At 45.7% G+C, this 20,467-nt stretch overlaps 1 protein-coding gene across 1 annotated transcript in view; it reads right to left on the bottom strand.

Annotated features, from left to right (window-relative positions):
* Positions 1-18,742, bottom strand: part of LOC131258424 (fibroblast growth factor receptor 2-like) — a 31,251-nt gene extending 12,509 nt beyond the window's left edge. Inside the window, exon 1 of the mRNA XM_058259741.1 lies at positions 18,453-18,742. Coding sequence (XP_058115724.1) covers positions 18,453-18,742 — 290 coding nt within the window. The remainder of the gene's footprint in view (positions 1-18,452) is intronic.
* Positions 18,743-20,467: the final 1,725 nt, after the last annotated feature.

The raw sequence follows: 20,467 nt of genomic DNA, 5'->3' as shown, positions 1-20,467 counted from the left end.
TGTAGCGCGCGAGTGTGGTGCAGGAAAAATGACGATGATTACAGTTCGCCAGGTTCTAGAGAGAGGACGGTTCGTTCGCTTTCCGTCTTCTCGCCGTTGTGCACGGTTCGCCCTTTCGAGAAAAGGAACCACCGCGCAACCGGAGGACGGCCACGGGCGGGTGCAGAAGTACCGAAGTCGAGATTCTAGGAAATTTGCTCATTCAAGCCCCGGGTACCGTCGTGTCTTCGCTCGGTCTTGGTCGTACAGGCGTGTGAGAAATTCCGCCGCGAAACGCGAAGGTAAGGGCAAAGGCAATGGTGAATAGCTTCTTTCGCCGTCTCTGCGCGCTCCAGGAGGATAAGTGCGGCCTGCCTGCGCCGTTGGAGTAAAGCTTGTTTTAACACACGAACTAACACGATGGTGCGAGTACCACACACGCGCGCTGGATGTTTGGATTGCCACCGAGGACAAGTGCGCGGGTAGCCGCCGACAGAGGACCAACGCCGAGAAGTGTCCCGCACTTCTGGGGTGTTTCGGCGAATCTTTCCTCGGCATTCCTAAAATCTCCGGGGTTAGCCAGAGGGTCGTCTGGTCGAGCGGGAAGCTTATGGACTCGGTAACCAGATGGAACCAGGGATTGATATTTCATCTCCTGGCGAAACATAACCCAATTTTGCACTCCGTATCCCTTCAGTATCCAGCCGTAGAGGCCTTCCGGTTACATCGGGCCGGCTGGAAGCGGTGTCTTACCTGCAAGCAAAGGAAAGGAAAAGAACGAAACGTAAGACTTCTGGTGTTGAAACTAAATCCGTTTATTCACGGCGGGGAAATGTGTGCGAATGGGGATTAGAACTATATTAGCCTGTAGTAATCCTCGCGAAGGGAAGGCGACCAGAGGAACTGAACTGGTTCAAAGTGGAAAAAAAGCCCCCACAGGAAATGTCGAGGGTATTGTCATTCCGAAGTGTCTTTGTTGTCCCAAAAGCTTGGAAGCAGGCAAATTCTAGGTATACAACAGGCGTCTCCGATAGTGGCGACATTCCAGAACCCTATAATCCGAAATCCCAACGACTCCCGCTTTGCCACTCTCCGCCGGACCGGAAAGTGAAGTATGGAGTTCGAGAAGTGGGATGTGAGAAATAGACCAAGAACTGCAGTGCCTAAGGCACCAGAGAGTGTGGACGGAGCCGTATGAAAAGAAAATGAACGCGATTGGGAACGGTTATTGGAGTGTTTAAAGGCCCATTTTTTTTAACGAAAACTAAGAGACTCTCCTGTGCTCCGGCGGAATCATCTCAAGCGGACGCTGATCTAATCGCACGCGAGTCCGGCATGAACTGGGATCTTGTCGCGGCTTCTTGAGCCGGACGGAGATCGGGTCCCCTCCTAGGGAAAGAGTCATTCTTCATTCGATCATACCGTCGTTGCTTCCGCCGTTGGAATCTCGCGTTGTTATGATCGTGTGTTTGTCTTTCATTCTTCATAAAGCCGGTCTAGGGCCCGGACGGTTCCGCAGGCGCATACCTGCATGTATGCTGCTCGAGTGGCTGCAGAGATAATCTTAACGACCGTGTGTAGAGAGGGCGCAGAGAGGGTCCCACACTGAAAACCGCACAGACACACACGAAAACATCAAGTAAAACAAATGACGAACAACCGCGATCCAACACGATACAACACGAATGATCGACGGAGGGAATTGGGAAACATCTCAATAGTGGTCCCGGCGTCCCGGCGGTCAACTTTTAATTATGAAGTGTTTCTCGTAGCAAGGACACACAGGCATTCAAGAGGCAGACAAAGAGAGAGAGAGAGAGAGAGAGAGAAAAGTAGCAGTTGATGGGACGAAGTTGCTTTTTTTTCCTTTCAAGAGGCCACACTTTTATCGCTGCGTTTAGGGCTGAAGCGGTACCAGGACCAAATCAATCTTCCTCGGGCGCAACGGTGAGCCTCCGCAGCAACTGTGTCGGCACAATCGTCTCTACCGGGAAAGAGCAACACGGTGTCCCATAGGATCATCCACCGAATGCTGCTCCTGCAACTAGAGGGCTTATAATGTTGGATCGAACCAGTGAACAAATGTGAACATGCACCAGATGCCAGGTAGAGAGTACACCCCTAGAAGCAAGGACCTTCCTCTGGACTGATGTTCACTTTTGATGCCAGCTGAGCTGGGCACTCTGGTGCTGCTGCGGGTTGCACCCTACAATTGGTGGGACGACGCATTGTTTGGCTCGCCCGGCATGCACCGTCCAGCAGGAGTTCGTGGAACTGCACACCCACAGGGAGAGATACCATCGACCAGGACAATAATAAATGGATGCAAGGGTACCGAGAAGGTAACGGACGGGAAAGGAGCACATTGAAGTACCATTTCAGCCACTACCAGTCAGATATACAGGACACACTCGCCCAGGACCTGCTTGGAAGCAGAATGTTTCAAGCGCAAGAGTTTAATAATGGCGTCCACTTGTCTCGATTCATTGGAAATGACGAATGGCTCATGTTGTACCTTCCGGACGTAGGAACACGTTGGTGGAATGTGCAAAAAGTAAGTAAAATCCAACAATAAATCGGAAACCTCAACCTGAGGAATGAAACAAAAATCTCAAACTGTTTGATTCAAGAAATAGGTTAAGACTTAAAGGTATTTATGCACAAAGCAAACCGTTCCTGCTATGCGAGAAGATATCTTACAGCAGAAAACTAAGCTCCAAACTGAATTTCTTATCTATCGAATATTTTAGCTTTTTTATGTATGGCGTTTTGTGTACACTAAAAACTCGGCCAATACTGAACCGTCGCTTCTGAAACTTTCGACACATTAATTTGAAGAACTGCAAATGTTGCTGAAGATTTGTTTGATCACTACTTTTTGATAAAATCATCTTAATTTTACTATTGAAACTTAGTTGTACTAACACAAACAAAGCAACCATGTACACATATGTTAAGGTGTATCCACCAAAGTTATACAACAGGGTTTATACATTTTAAATGTGCCGTTATTGTTACTATGAAATTGAAACATAACTCTCAAGTATCGAGTAAAAACCATTTTCTCAACCCCAGTGCAAATATTTTATTATTTTTGCATTAATCATTTATCGTAAATTGGAAGAATGATTATCTATTTATTTAACATAAAGCCCTTATTGCTATTTCTCTGATTACCGAAATGCATTGCTTTAAATTGATTGCACATAAGCTGCGTAAGGCGGTGCATACAGATCAAATGTAATCGTGTGGAAGCCTTTTTTCATATCTGCTCTCTTGGAAATTCATTACATTGTTCGATGGTGCAGATTTTATGCCAGCAAAGGGTGGGGGTGCTTTTGTTTCATAGCAAACAGAGTGGCCTTCCGGTGGCTGAAGCACCCCATAAGTGACGCCATTAAAACAGTCTGTACTTTTTTGCCAAAGGTGAATTAACAGTCCAGCTTTCCTTCAAAGGACACCTGTAGCATGGAGGGTGGAAGAAAATTTGCCACCCATTAGCATGTACGGCGTATCCCCGGATGATGATCGCTTCCGTCACCTGGTCCGCAGAAGGAAGAGCAATTGACAGAAGGTGTGAAGAAGATAATTTGCATCCAACACTAACCACCCTCGGCGGGCCCGGAGAAGGAAATGAAGTCATAGAGCTAGACCGACCGACGGCTGATGGTGCTGATGTAATGCAGCACTGTACCACCTGGAGGTGGTAGTGCCGGGGAACTCCGGGACGACCGGTACACACATGACTCATCAGCGCACTTGAAACATCGCATTCAAATAATGATGGTGAAATTCTCAACACCCCTCCAGTAACAGCTCACCCCTAGAGCTCGGTCTAATCGCTCTCAACAGACGTACTAACGTTGGTAATTACTCACAATTCAAATGCTGGCAGCGTCTCATTAGTCCTCGTACGAAGTGTTTGATGGTGGTACCTCACAAAAAAAGAGGGAATAATTTGTGCAAAACGCTCGCAGAAACACTCAACTAGATTGGTTGTTGCGTATGGCGTTTGAAGTTCGCAAAAAGTAAGCTGATAAAAGTGGAAACTCCCAGAACTCGTCACCGGTCTAAACAATCAGAGTCGTCAGCGCTCCGGGATATCTAACTGGCAGGCAGGCAACGAGATTGGACCGTCCGTACTGCACGTAGCACGACCGAACGGTGGAGTTTAGTAAAAGCATCCAAGAACTAGTAGCCACACTCACCCATGGGAGGTGTTGTGCCCTTCTCTTGGGGATTTACGTTCCCAGGGCAATCCATCCCACAGTGCACTGTCGGTTTATCCGACGATGAAACGATGTCAGATTTCTCGGAAAATCATTGGTACCGGCTGAGAGAAAAAAAAAAAATAGCCAGTTCAGCTCTAACCCAACGACGGAGCGCATTCTCGATGATGGCAAACCGATGCACCTATTTTTCCCCGGACAGCAACCCGATATACCTCTCACGGTGGCACCCGGAGAGGGGTGGGGAGTGGATATGCACTTTTTGATGCCAGCAACAACCGCCACCACCATCATCCCCATTAAACCGGCGTCATAAAACATGGAGACAACATGCAATTTCGTTCCCTTCGTTCCTTTCGCTTCTTTTGGCCAAAGCCATTTCCTTTTGCGCCTCGTTTGGATTCTACTACCACAAACTCTCGTGCGAACTGCGAGCCCCGGTGTTTCGTTTCCGCTTGGCGGTGAGGTTCCAGTACGTGCCCACGCCAACGACGAGTTCCTCTCGGCGTTCTTGTAGCGTTATTCGAGGCACAATAAAATAGTCTGTTTTATTACTTTTTTTTTAATGAACAACGAATGGCAGTCATGTGTTAAACCGGTCCAACATAACGATAGTGATAAAACCGTGGCTTGCAACAAGATGAATTACAGGGAATTTTCAGTGGCCCCTTTTTGCTTCAAATTAGGTCACTTTGAACACTGTGTTATTTCTTCGATTACTTTTGAGTTTTGAAAAAGCGACTGACTAAACGATATTAGTTCCTCAGAAATTAGTAATAATTAAAGGTTTTTGGTAATATTTGAAAGCCCTAAGCCCTTCTAAATAAAATCTTGAATATATCTTCTCGGTAGCTTCATAGTTCTTCTAAGTAAAACCCTCGGATATGAACATGGGACCAAATGCCATCAAACCAAATATACATTTTTACGATTTAATTTAGTCAGCTAATTGGCAAAAATGGCAATTTTTTGTAAATTAAATTCTAGCGTTTCCACCGAATCCTGAATGGTACATTTGGCCCCGCTGGTCCACGATAGCCCCCCGCTGACGTTACGCGCGCTCACGTGAACATTGTGCGCAATTATGCTCGCTGGACGAAACAGGAGGGTCCGTCGTTCGGCACACAATCGCAAAACCCAATAAAAACCAATAATAACCAGCTGCGCGGTGTAGTTGTTACTGCTGCTCCTGCTACTGCCGCTTCGTTGCCTAATTGCTGCATTGAAAATCGATTCCAAAAATGACGAGAAGCAGCATGAAAGTGCATTCAAAAACAGCAAGAAAGATAAAACGCTCTGTCCACCCGGCAACGTTTGAGTGGCTACCCTGCCCCCGGGGGCGGCAGACGACGATTATGATGAGGTGGGGGGAAGCGGGGGAGGGAATGTAATGCAATATGCTGGGAGAGAACGGCCTGCAGCGTCGTGGTGCAATAAAAGTGCACATTCGCCTGTTTTTTTTCATCGGACCGCCGCCGGATGGTGTAATGAGCTGAAGCAAAAGGAGAAGGAAGAGGAAGAGGGAGAGAAGGAAAAGGATGGCGATGGGAAAACGGAGATCCGCTGAAAACATAAAAGGGGAGTCCACGAACAAAGGGCAACACAAACAAATATGGCCGTGGATTCAAGCAACCTCCGAACGAGCCAACAAAACACGCCAAAGGTAGAAGGCACCCATACAGCTAGCGGTCTGTTCGTGCAAAGCATCCCAGCATACCGATTATCGGCCGGTGCCCGGGTGCAGAGGATTTCCGCGAAATTTGTGCGAATCCAATTCCGCCGAATTGAAGCTGAGCTTGCCCCGCAGGTGAACCTCATCGTCGTCGTCGTCGTCTTCGTCGGTGGAAGGATGAAGGAAAATTCGCGCTCATGGTCTGTTATTTTCTCCCCGTACTAAGCACTCTTTCGCTCTCACTATCCGGAGACACTGGGCGCTCGTGGACAAACAAACGCACTTGGCTGCATTGGAAGTGTAAAATGTTTTGCATAATTTCCTTCCCCCCCAACGCTCGCGTTATTATGCTGTGCCAACTTTTTGTTAAAAAAAAACCGCTTGCGCCGTGGGCCAACTTTTGAGAACGGTGTTTCTTCTGGCGTTCTCTCGACCATGGGGTTGATAGTCAAAACTTTTGACCCAGACATTTCCGATCTTTCGTCGACCGCAAAAACAGGGTAGACGACATCCGCTGCGTTCGCGATCCGCTCTTTTGACGGAACGACCCCGTCAACGAGGACATACGTTCAGGCTCGGCTCGAACGTTACGGGGAAAATTGCTGCCACGCACCCCGGAACGGCCTGGGAATTTCAGGAAAAGGCTGCCACCCGCGTTCGGCCCAATGTTCTATGCCAATTATAGCGAAGGGAGCACAACAGAAATAATATTGCGATGATTGCCCGTGGAAAGCTCACCGGGCGGGCGGATGGAAATATCATTATAGGAATCTTTTTCAGTGCAAAACGCAGAAAACGCTTGCCACAGAACGCGCTCTGTGTTTGTGTGTGCTGTTGTCTGGTGAAGGCCACAATTCATTGGTGGAGGATTTGCATTTCGCTGTATTGTGATTTTCCCGCCTGCATTCTCACTCATTGCAAGCGACGCCTTCTTGTTTACGAACACTCACTCACTTCTAAAATATTCCCTATCTCCTCCTACCGTCATAATTCATCTCGAGCTCCACCATTTTGCATAGAGAATGTTGTGCCTCAGAACACACTATGCTACCGTCCAATTCCGGTGCAGACGTCTCGCCAGGAATGCGAGTTTTCCAGCGCTTCCACGAACGGACAATCACGCTCGTTCCGTTGCGAGGCTTGCAAAAACCAAGAGAGAGACGGGGCGAATGTTTTCCATTGCAATCGATCGATGGTACGGGCGGAACCGGCACCGACTTCCGCCCAGGTGGGAAAGATAATTGATTCATGGAAAATAAATTTGCCCCCACCCAACCCTTTTTTTTCAGTTGCAGCAGCGAGGTGTCTGTGGATGTGTCACGTCCGTTTGTTTTTCCGCTTTTGCTATGCACGTATGCTTTCCATTCCAAGGCTGGCTGGCCGGGAAGGTGCAATCAAATAAAAACAAACCCATCGCTGGAGCGTGATTCAAAGCGATCATAGTGCGCACGGAATGCAAACAGACAGACACCCAAGGATCGATAAATGCTAGCATTGTGCTTCCTGTAGACACACATGGGGGACGGCGGAATGCTTTCTGTGGACAAACAGCGATTGAAAAGCCGGCGTTTATCCATTCACGCAAACGGGGATAATAGTTTAAAAGCGCACAATATTATTTGCAAAACATCAGGATTCGGTTGGAAGTAGTCAACTGATATGCTTATTTAATTGTACCCTTTACGAATTTTGTAAACGACTAGATAGCGCCAGATCCATTAAACTTTCCAATTCCACACACACACACACATACACACACAAACCAGCAGTGTGGGGTTGGGAAAGTGAACCGCACGCTGTCCCCAGGTTAATGTCCATCAACCACACGCACACACCCACATACAAGCGCACACGTAACTACAGCGAACTCGAGTGTGGCGAATCCTTCCAGGAATCCATTAAATTTATCCTTCGAAACATTTGCATAATTCCCTTCCTGCTGCGGCGGCACGAACGATTTCCCCGAGAGGGCGTCGGGCCGTTTTTAGCCAAACTCCCACCACAACCGGCGACCATCGTGTGCCAAATGGTTTTCCTTTTCATCGAACGCGTCGGGGGAAAATAAACGAGCAACGGAAAAACGAGCGCCGAGAAGTGCGAAAGGACAGACACGACATGCGAGAGAAGGACGACATTAAAAAAAAAAAGCACTCTCCTTTTGATAGATACACACACACACAAACATACCCACAGGCGAGACCCGAGATTGAAACATAATTCAATCGCATGCAACACTTGGGGGTTCAAGTGTTCGATAGAAATGTAATTAAACTTTCCAACCTCGCGAGACGCGTCAGAAAAACGAAGGCTGAAAAAAATGACTCTTCATCGTAAGGTACCTATTTTACACAGTACTTACGTACATACTCATGTTTTAATTACCCATTTTCCGTTTGCTTTAGGGTCATGTTGACACTGGAATCCAATTTTATTATCTCGAAAACGGCTGAGTATTTAAAAAAAACAAAGTTTTTCTAAAATTCAAAAGCTGAATCCAAAACAAAAATTTCAAATTTTTCTGTTCAGTCAGTTCCGAGCACCAAGATGACCACCCCTATATTGCTTTTTATGGGTCATTTTGACCACTCTTTTGAAGACACTATAACTTCCTTATTTTTAATGATTTATCAAATCTGTAAACGACTGACTTGCAGTACATTTGTTAACTGTCTTTTGGCGTTTTTGGTTTCTTGATGCATCCTTCCTCTAGCTCGATGTAAAGCAAAAATTATCGAATTGAAACGAATTTTAATCCTTTTTAACTTTCATGATTCCACAGCAATGTAATTCTAGTGTTAAGCATCGTGTGTTGTTGGTTCATTTTTTTTTCATCGCCTTTTTAAAGTCAGCGTAGTAAGCAGCGGCAGGGGAATTGAGTCGTAACGGATCGCTAGCTCGGAAAAATGTTTTCCATTAGCCCCGAAAAGGGTTAACCCGTCGTTGGTTTTTTTTAAACTGCCCAGCGTAGTTGGTGGATGAACGTTGCGTGTTGTCGGTGTGCAGGGAAAAGTGTTTGTAAAGAAACGAATAAATTAATCGATAGGGGGAAAAGACCAAACTTTCCCTCCCCTGATATTGTGGGTTAGTGCTTCGTTTAGGGGTATGTGATCGAGAACTGCTAAGCAATTACCGTTCAATTTACCGATGGCAAGCAACTTCTACGGGACAACTAGACACGAACCAGCGTAAAAATAGGGAGAAACTGTACAGAGTTACGTGTTGTATTTTATATGGTTAAATTTAAATTCTCCTTCAATAAAAAAACCTCCCTTTCAACACTATTCTCAGTTGCGGACCTAAAATGTTCTACTCCTACGTGATTCTGCAGAAGGCAAACTGGAAAAGGACTCCATCAACCGAAAACGAAGAGAAATTCAAATCAACTGAAGTGCTTGTAGATCGGTAAAAAATGTTTGATGGGACCTATGTAGAAAATGATCCCAAAAATGATGATGAGCTCATTCAACCAAATTGACCGTTCGGTAACGTTAGAGGAAAATTTCATCGCATCGTCCTTCCAGCAAGTTACATATAAATTCGAAACATAACAGGGGATAATTGTAGGAGTGCGGGGTTTATGCCCTGCCAAAAAGTTTCTAAACTCAGCTCATACAAACACGACGCACAACAAAATTTGCGTAACTAAAATAGTTTATTTATTGTTTATTGTTTAGACATGCGAATGTAGGTTTCACATGAATGAATTAGCGTTTGCCAGTTAAGTGAATCGTTGAAATAGTTTAAAAGTGCTTTTATATTATGCCAAAGTTTCGTTCACGTCTCTGGCTTTGCGAGTTGTGGTGGAGCGAAAATTTAACAATATTTTCATGTCCAACGCTCTACCCTCACCCCAACGGTTTACTACTCCGTCATTGGGACATTCTTGCGGACACGGCCAAACGTTGCACAGTGTTCCCTGGAGCTTGCACGCCATCGCCCCGGAGCTGCTTTCGGCACACAATTCCTAGTCATCTGAACCGTCGTCAGGAGCGAAAATGTTGATTTTGCACTCGATCTCTCTCGCTCTCTCTCTCTCGCACCCGCACCCAGGAGGTTCGTCCCCGTTCCAGGGAGGCAAGATTTTCCGAGAAGAAAATGTAATTTCGGGCTGGGATCGTATTAGTGGCGATTCCCCTCTTTTGGAAGGTGGAATATAAAAAAGGGTTTTTGATGACGGAGCCGAGATTCACCTTACGTACCTTTGCTGTTATGTATATTTTCACATGGTACGTCTGCTCCAGTTTCGCTACACCGCACGCGGGACGGATTTGATAAGGAAAAACCAATTTTAAACCTCCACGCAACTAACGGAATTGCAAATAGGGGAGCGAAAAAAAAATCCGCGTTTTCTTGAATGGAAAAATGCTCATGTTTAACGAGATCACCCTTAATAACCAATTCCGCTCGTAAATTCACTCAGCTTTAGCAAGCGAACACTTGCTGAATAGGACGGCTGGTATATAATGATGGCAAGGGAGCTTCGATGATGGCAGCAAATGGTGTCAGTCAATAAAATGCTATGATCCTTTGCCAAACGAAACGATATTGCAACAAATACCGCCTACGATGAACATTTTGCCACATCAACAGGCTCAAGAGAACGTGTCAAGATTCATTGCCCGAAAGCAGCATCACTTGTCCGTCGTCGAAAGTCTGCAGAAACCGATTAAGAGGTTAGAAAAATTTCATGTAATCAAACGAGAAGTTCAATGAAAGATTGTTTATATCTAGGAAAAACACCTCGCATATTTATTTGTGTGAAATTATTCTGTTTAATATTCAAATGAATGCTCCAGTGAAGATGTTATTCTTCAATTATATGAAGAATTTTCATTTTCTACGCAGCACATGAGCGATCTTTCCGAACATAAGCAGGAAAGTTTTGGGAGATTTATTTTCCACGTTTATGCTGCACACAAAATGGCCATGCACCGCCAAGGCCACACGCTATGATTAACATCGGTTCCCGGCAAAAAAAAACTCAAAAGACAGCACACTACACAGCCCGCCCCTCGGGGCATCCTGGGTTCCCCCGCTTCCCCCATCCCATATCCATCGCAGCCACTACCTAATCAATCAAATCAGTTGCGGGAAGCATAAATCAACGTGAGGGAGAACCGTGCGCGCGGCTAGCAATTTGTCTCGATATGTATGCGGGGCTTCGGTGCGGCGGGAAACCCAATTCCGAAACACCAAATCCATCACCGAAACGAATGCCATGCAATTCTCGTTCGATCCTTCCCCTTCGGGCCAAATAAAGGAGATGGTGGGTAGAGAAGGTGGCGGCTCGTGGGGGTGCGCGCAGGGAAATTATACAGCAGCGTTTAAATACGTCTCCGGCTCGCATGAAATGCAGGGCGAAAACCAAAAAAAAAAACAACACAGAAAGATGGCCGATTTGGCTCCTTTTTCCCGAAAGGCTCGCCAATTACGCGCGGTTGTTCCTTTCGCGCAGGAAGAAGCAGGGGTCGTCCATCATTACGTATGATTTGGTCCGGTGGTGTGTGAATGAACGGACACAACGATGGTTTCGAAATGCGCCCGGCAAACGAATGTGTTTCCCCCTTAATTTGCGATCTTTTCCCCCTCCCGTGTAGATCGCCTCCGGGGGATCTGAGGTGTACGTAACTTGATGCAGAGCTTTCTGCGAGCGTTCCAAAAATATTTCCCTCCATTCCCGCGTCCAGCCACCCTTCATGTTGTCCCATCTTTTTCCGAGCGCAATCGCGTGATGTTTTCACGAGCTATATTTCCTGTTTTCAGTGGACCAGCGAAGCCCATAGTGCTGTATGTTGGGGGGCTTCCCACGAAAAACCGGGCGCTTGATTTTGCATGATTACTGGGCACGGGAAAACGGTCCCCGTATGAACGCATCCGTTTCCCAGGAGTTGCAGCTGGAACGTGATTGAGTAATGGCGAACGGCGAACGCCGATAGGTGGTACGATGGTGATGTTGATGATGGAGATGCGAATGATGTATGTTCACGAAAATGTAATAAAAGTTTTGCTTCGTCGCGCCGCTCGTAAAAGGTCAGCGGCGGTGCAAAATTTGTGCCAATTTTCGTTAATAATACTACCGTCATTCTGGCGCAAAATTATGGCAATGTTAAATTTTATGCTCGGTATCGGCGCCGGAAAGGCAGTAAATGTGGGGAGGGTTGAAGGGGAAATGCAATAAAATATGCAATTACAGTGCATTTCATGCCAACGGGTAAAAACTCATCGTCCCATCGAGCGGGGAAAATTCATCATAATGTTATTAACGATTTCACAGATTCACATGCTGCTAGCACCACCATTTTGGGCTTTATCATTACGAACTTTCTCATTCCTGGAATCCTTCCCGGTCTGGCTGAAACTAGAGCCGAATTGTTCATATTGCATCATCAATTGATTAACGAAATTATGCACATGCTGTAACCTCTGCGAAGGTTAACTTAAGCATACGAGTCGAGTTATCGAGTCGCTTTTATTCGATCACATTTTTTCAACTGCCCCCCCACCGAGAAAACCCCCATCTAAGTGGAAAACTTGAACCATTTTTTCCACGAATCCAATCGCTGAGCATGCGCAAGCCCAAAACAAACACCGATTTTCACCCTCCGGAGAACGAGAGCCTCATTCTCGGCGTTGCTTCTCCCCGATATCCGTTCCTAAACGGATGACCATCGGGGGTCAGGAATGCAGGTGCGACGCCGCGGTGCACCGATAGGCAAAGGATATTGCAGAGAAAATTAGTAATCCACGACGATAAAACGGAAAATTGCGGAAAGTTTTCTAACGTGCAAACGGCAGCTCTATGGCGCGTGACGCTTCAACCGGGCGATTGAGAGGGAGGGAGAGAGAAAACACCAGAAAAGAGAGAGACACGGAGCACGGTTCAGGGAAAGGAAAAATAAAACGTCCGATATGATCGTGGAAATGCGGCAAACTTTCCGGGAAAACAAAGGACGCTAACGAACTCACCCGCACCGCCACATCCCTCCTCACCGTTTAGGTGGATCGTGTCACTGCGAATGGAAAGCCTCGAGTTTCCGGGAAGGGAAAAATGGTTGGCAAAATGCGTCGAAGCGTTTGAAAGTGTGTCCTGGGGGGCGGCTGTGGCAAGGATGTGGGTGGAAACGTTCCGTTCCGTTCGCTGGAACGGTCTACCACCTAAGCGACATGACAATGCTCTCGTCGAGTGGATTTGTGTGCGTCTGTGTGTGCTTGGATGTTTGTGGATATCCTTTTGATTAGAGAAAGAGTCATGCCGGCATGGGTTGGTGAACGATGATGACAGTATGTGAAAACGAGGCCGCGGAGCAAATAGATCTACGGTTAAGCTAGCGGTACCGGCGTAGGGGATAATTCCGAGAAAGCTCTCGACAAAACACAACCACCCACTGGAGAGGATCTCCGGACGGTCGAAAATACAATACGGATAACGTATGCATACGCACAGGAGCCATCCCCCGTCCCCCAGGCCACCAGGGCTGCTTTCGGATTCAACCCGCCGGGAAAGGGCAATGCTGGAAGCCGTGACAGATACTCATTTATCGCCTTCGTATAACCGTAATTCGTTCCGAACGGCGTTGCGGTGTCTCCGGCCTTCCGCACTTCTTCTAATCTGTCCCATATCGCTAGAAAGGGTTGTGGTGTCCACCCGGGTCCTTGCATACCCTGCTGCTAAGGCACACCCACCAGCCAACCGAACCCCCCGAAGTCGAAGCCCCAGCCGAGGCCCGGGGTTTCTCGCTACTTCACAAGGACTGCTTTCCACGAAGTCCCGGGGCAATCCTTGAGCAAATTTCGAGAAGCTCGCCCCAACGGGACACTGTTTCGGGGGAAACGGGCGTGGAAAATTCTGCCTATTCCCGGCCACCATCCGGTTCGATACCCGGGAACCGCCATCGGATGTGGATTTACACAGTTTCAAGTAGTAAATTACAGCCAACCTCAAATCGATCGGGGATATCTCGCACTATCGCTCGGTTAGATAACCTCGCACCAAATGACATTTTCCAGCCCCGTTGCTCGAGTCCCGGGGTGTGCGAGGAATGTTTGCTGTTGCGTTGCAAAGTTTGAACCGATGATTCGGGTTCGTATCGATCTCGATTTTCCCGGAAATCATCGTTTGACGAAGCTGTGTCGACACAAATCCATGCGGGTATAGGCGCCTTGTGTGTGAACCCAACTTGTAGGAAACCCAAGCCACAACCACACACACACACACATACCCGTCCAGCATTTGCTGCACCCTTGTGTAAAGCGGCGCTCATTATTGTGGTTTGTGGAAAATTTCCGTCCGAACAGTTCCATTCTTCAGGCGGCCCTAGGATGGCATCGGTTGATCGATCATGAAACGCGTTATTGATTAATTGTTACATTCAATGCATTGACAACAAGGATTGCTAAATGAAACGGTTCGGATAAAGGTGCAGATAGATGACAGCAACTTTCCTTCATCGGAAACTTGCATTCCTCTTCATTCCAATTCACTGAATGTTTCAGAACTCATCACACGTCAACCATCAATGATGATACGGTAAACAAACTAGAATTGTGAATGAGAAAATCAATCATAATACTCAGTTAGCGTTGTGAATCATGCCAGTGAACTTAAATCGCATAAAACGACGCTGTTTATTTCATTTAACGATCATTTTAAAAGGGCTTATACTGTTGACTCCTTCTAAAGTTGTCAGGTGAGCGAGTTGTCAAACACATTTCATTCCTGTGAAATAACTTTCTAGCCTGGCTACGTTAAGTGACATTTAGTTGCGCGACTAAAACAGCTTGTTTATTTGGCGTTTAGACAAGTTAAGTTGTATTTCACATGGGTGAAATGAGTGTTTGACAGTTGCTGTTAAGTGAAAGAAGCAAACGTTTAAAATCCCCTAAAGACAACCCTTCTGACAATTACCTATCTTAAAGGATTTTGATTCTCTAACCTAACTTACACAAACTACTGATTTATACTGACTAACGAACTCTTTCTTAACATTCTTCTATTGGCTTGGCATGTAACATTTCTTCATCGTATTCATCATGTGTCCTAAAACTTCAGCCAGCCAACTAAAAACCATCCCGCAGCACAGTGGAAACCCTTTCGAGGAATGGCTTCTAGAAGACATTGGTGCACTTTCCCACACGAAAACACGAATCATCCTGTTTGCATCCATGTGGGAGAGTAATAAAACGCCTGCCGGAAAGCCACACCGAAAAAGGTGTCCATCTAGAGCGTCGTGTGTCATTCCCGGTTTCCGTGAAGTACTTGGCGTACACGGCTAATGCGCAACCCGAAGAGGAGAAGAGATTAAATATTTGAAAGACGGTGACGCGAGTCACCACTGTCGCTGGCTTTCCGTGAGTCATCCAGGTTTGTTGGCAAACTGCTTCGGCACATCGGTTTGCTTTATTTGACGCACTCTATGCGCCTCTCTTCCGAATCCGGTCCCCCAAAAAAAAAAAGGTTTCGGTTTCTTTGTGCCAGCGAAGCGTGTTGTGTTGTGTGCATCTTGAAGGCATTTGTTTATCAAGTGGGACCTGCATCGTAGGGTTCGATAAATTGGTCTCACCCTAAAGCAAACAGAACGCACCGACGAGAACTGAAAACTCTGGTATTTCTATCGAAATCACAGCTAAGTGACAAGTGGAGGAAACGGTTTAAAACGTCCATTTCCTGGCCGATTGTACAGAGAAAATGACGTGTTAATGCTAACACGGGATCAACTGGGACGTTTTCTTCAGCTCATAATAAACCGTAATGGTTTCCGTACCAAATCGAATGAACATTTTCGCACCTACGAGCGTCATTGACGTTGACACACGTTGGCAAAGAAAGACCCCGAACGCCTCCATCCGAGTAGGTTGAGTTTTTCCAGTGAAATTTTGCCTAAACAAACGTACCACATGTACACACGGCGAGGATGCATGACTGCAGCACAACGAGCCAGCGATCGACGATGATCGATTTCCCCCACGCGTCTCATTACATTTTTCTTCGGTTTCTCGGTAATTTGGAGATACCCACTGACGTCAGTGGCCTGTGGTGTGTTCGATTTCGCCTCTGTTTATGCACAAGATCTCAAACCGATCAAACATTACGTCGAAGAAAAAATAGTTGAACCGAGCGATGAATCAGGTGAACTTGTTAGTTTGTGTGTTTCATTTTTTCCAAATTATTTTAATGGCCGTTCTAGATGATTCATCGCTTCGGGCGTGTTTGGTTTGAACCAATCATAATTACAAACATTCAACTAATGACTCGTCTGGGAGGGGTTGAGTTTGTATCCTAAGTTTAGGAATGTTTATACTCGAAACATATGAAGCAGAAGCTCTAGAACCCAGGCCCCGTTGGTGACCATTTGACACCGATCGATCTTTGTGTGTGTCTTGTATGTTTCTTAACTTTGACGATGCGGAATGAAACAAACCGACAGTTTCCCACCAGCTAACGCAAACACTAGAGGCAAAAATTGCAAGCGCTACGGAAAACGGGCATTCCTAGAAAACTCGATGTGGGGAAAAGAATATGTCAAGTAAACCAAACCACGAACTGTCAGCCATCGGGATATGCCGATTCGAAACGCTGAACCGCGGTGTAACGGGGACGCGGAGTAAGGCGGCCAATGTCTCTGGTGTGCAGCAAGTGGCACGGCGAAATAAAAACATGCTGCTTTTCGGGGAAAAAACGGCCCATCCGCATATACCCCAGCGGGCTGCACAATAAAATGCGATTTATTTTCCATTCGCAATTTCCACTCTCGCATCCGGACAACCTCGTAAACAAACAGTAAATCAACCACTCATGTAAACGCGGTGAAGAGTACGAAAAGAATGGAAGGGGATGGTGGTAGAAGGTCATACAATCCGAAATAAATCGGGTGCGCACAACATGCATGCCACAGCGATAGTACTGATTCGAGGGAAGCAAGTGTCATGTTAATTTCGTCAGCAAAATTTTATTCATGAAAAATGGTAAGTGACTAAAATGACACGAAGGACAATCGATTTCTTAGTCGTACGAATACCAATAGCTTTTCTTTCATTTCATTCTGATTAACAATCTTTACTTTACTGTTTTTGGCAGGGGTTCCTGGGGTAATATGCACCTTTTAAGAAGAACTGATGAGTTGCGAACGAAATCTGATAGTGATTGTTGATGTTATCATTTGATTTGATTCATTAAAATTCAATCTAGTAACCTAGGAGTTTCTGCCATATAAAACAAATAATGAATTTATCAACATATGAAATCAACAATTTTAGATAGATTGGTAACTGGTTTAGCCAATATGCACCTGAGCTGTGGTATAATGCACAATGGCAAAGGGGCAAAACGCACCAATACAAAGATGCACCATAAAATAGACTTATTTCTTACAGGGTGACCACATTTTAGTTTGCACTTCCAGAGTGACTTAAGGCGACGACAACGCGTCTTTTCTTGGAAAATCGGTAAAGATGCGTTTTGTCTCAGGGGTGCATATTACCCCACCCACCCCTACATGCCAATCGATGAAACAACCGGTCTGATTAGAGGGAGAGAAGTAGATATAAGCACATGATTAACCAGAGGAAGCGGAATAAACAAAATATTTTCCCCAGGATCTCACGATTAAATATTTGATATATGTTCCTTAATTTACTTCAATATACTCATTCTGAATACTCATTAAGATATTTTATACAAAATTGGTTTTCAAAATAACATTTCAAGGATATTCATCGAACATAATATCGATTTTTTTCTAAGGAACTTTATTCCGATTCCTCAAGAGTAGGACGATATGATGGAACGATGGATGTTACAACCAGTTAAGATGAGCCCAATAATCTAAATTGTCGCACCTCCAACCGAACGTTTGCTTTAGATAACAAGGTTGGATGGTTTCACTAATTGGAAGTAGATTTCGGTTTGAATCTCGCACACACAGCTTTGCGTGTGCAGCACGTGTGGAAACGACGAAAGGAACCGATCAGTAGAGCGTTAAATCGAGTGGTTTGAAATATGTTTTTCCGGCCCACCTACAGGATCCTCTTTCTGCGAGAGAATGTTTTCGTCTGGTTTTGACGGTCTAGATCAGGGGTCGACAGAGTACGTCCCGCGGGTCAAATCTGAACTGGTCAACAGATTTCACCCGTCCCGTAAGAAAAGTTTAGTGCTTTATACAAAAAGCCCAGCTTAATTTTTATCGATTTTCTACACGATGTCAGGTTTTTTTTCTTCCCAAAAATGAAGATTAAAATTGTTCAACGAGGTTTCTGTTATAAGTTGAACATAAAATCAAAACTCAACGAAAATTAGTTTGAAAATGTTTAAAAAAGTTTAACGTTAAAATTTTAAAGATTTTATCTTTCACCACTTTTTATGCAATTTTACTATTTATAAAGTTAAGGGTACTACTTTGAAAACATTTGGTTTCCTTTGAATCATCTGGTCTTTTTTTGGAAAAGTTTGCCGACCCCTGCTCTAGATCCATTGCGGGCCAATTCTCGTGAATGAGCCAGCGGCACATTCATGTTGCATCGATGAATCGAATGCTTGAACAGGCTATCTTGTCGAATCCAACCCGAAACACACTTACCATTCGATGCTTCGGTATCCTTTACCGCAGCAGTGCAAGCTCTTAAACTGCCGCAGCACCCCGTACTCTCGGTCGGGGATTTCCTTCGTAAACTGCAGATGGTGTGTGTTGAGCGAGTGCTCGTACCGATGTTCGCTGCAGTGGTTCTCCGCCCGGACGATGGCGGCCAACGTAAGCCACACCAGCAACGGGCACCAGGTCAGCCTGGACGCCATCGTATGGTTGCTTATTGCTGGGCTTCTGCTGCTCGGTTTGTGCACTTTCTGGATGCTGTTGCCGTGAGCGTGCATTCTCTTGCAGGTATTTAACACTTTGCCTCCACAAAAACTACTTCCACTCGGACACACTAATAGAATTGCAGGGGGTAAAGCGTTAACTTCAAAGACTTGCTCACCGAAGCTTACCGTGTCCAGAAGCTTAGGAGCACGGGATGGCGATGAAATTATAACGCCCTCGGGGCTTAACTGGGTCAGATGTATAATCACTCAGCACATTCACAGCACGTCTGTAGAGAAACCCACAGGAATGGTGGGATACGCTGCGCTGTCTCGCTTTAAAGCTAAACGCAGACGATTGTTTAAATACTTATAATGCTTGTTCGCTTTGTAAGTTGAGAACGTTCGGATAAATCGTCTTCTGTACGATTGCTTTGTTACTCCTTCTAGGACAGATTTCTACCTTTTCTTATGTCGTTTGATCTGAAACCCTTCTGAACTAATAACACTTTTTTAGCTGCCACTTTTCGGGTTGAGGAATTCCACTGAAAACACTTCCACGCACGGCTCCCGTCTGCCGACGATTTCGTTTTATCTTCGTTTTAACGAGCCTTCCGGTCACACCGCTGCGATGGCGTAATGGGGACGGGTTTCCAGAATCGCCGACACAACTGAGGGAACTCGAACTCCCTGGAACGTTACGTACGGCAGGCAAAAAGTCCAAGCGCTAATTACCGACCGGTCCAGAGTTAAGCAGGGTGTTGTGCAATAGGTCGGAAGTTCTGAGTTACAGCGTAGCACTTGACACCGGACCCTTTAACTGCGCAACCCAGTGACAAAGGTAGCGCTTCTGGCTCTTCCCGTCTCAGTCACCATCAACAACTGCAACTCCACAGTTAATTGAAAAGTTTGATCCCTGAAGAAACGGATCCGCACGTTCGAAGACTGATAAATCACTGCACAATGGCCCCAATGAATGGGAATTTCGCCGGAAATAAGCCGTTGGACGATACTTCGCGATTGACCTCGCACTTGCCCGTTGGACGCTGGTGATGTTGTCACACCATCGGTTGGTCAATGGAATTCATTCGCTATCTCACCGTAAACAGAAGTCCGTCGAAACACGATAAATTGACTTGTTCTACAAGTTGTTTTTCTACAGTTCCCCCACAATGAACGTGTGTCGCCTTCGTTCAGCAGCTTTCCTCGCGAGCAGTTCGTGGTGGTGGAATTGATGGAGTTGTTTTCCAAGAAAATGCTACCCGGGGGGCGTTTTGTAGAGCTCTTTAATTAGACCTGCGAATCTGAAAGAAATTGAAAGGAACGATATGAGATGAGAAAAGCGAAGTCAGAAAATTGTATCGTTACCGGTAACGATAGCAATCGTTTTCAGGGTGGCAAACAGTGCGAAAACATAATATAATTTCGTGTAGAAAAATGTGTCAACATGAATAAAAGAAGAGCAGGGTCAGTCAAGGTACTTACAATAAGGTAGCATTTTTAATTTTGTCAATCATTACGGTAACACAATCATTCTAGCATTCCGTCGTTCAGATCTACAATTTCGACCTTATTTCCGCGAAATTCGAAATCAAACATACATCTTATCTACGGACAGCGAGGCAAAGCAATATGCTTATGATAAGAAAACATAAGAAGCATATGGCTGTGCTATCTGTGCCTAATTTTCTAAGAAAATTGAAAGGTTGCTTGATAATGGTTAATCTACGATTTCCTAGAAATTTCGATCACGAGGATATTAGGGTGAAAGCCAGTCAATTTTAACCCTCCAAAAAGTCA

Source organism: Anopheles coustani, chromosome 3 (genome assembly GCF_943734705.1).
Source record: "Anopheles coustani chromosome 3, idAnoCousDA_361_x.2, whole genome shotgun sequence".
NCBI classification, from domain to species: domain Eukaryota; kingdom Metazoa; phylum Arthropoda; class Insecta; order Diptera; family Culicidae; genus Anopheles; species Anopheles coustani.
The sequence above is the reverse complement of the archived record's forward strand: the minus strand, read 5'-3'. Positions and strand labels throughout refer to the sequence as shown.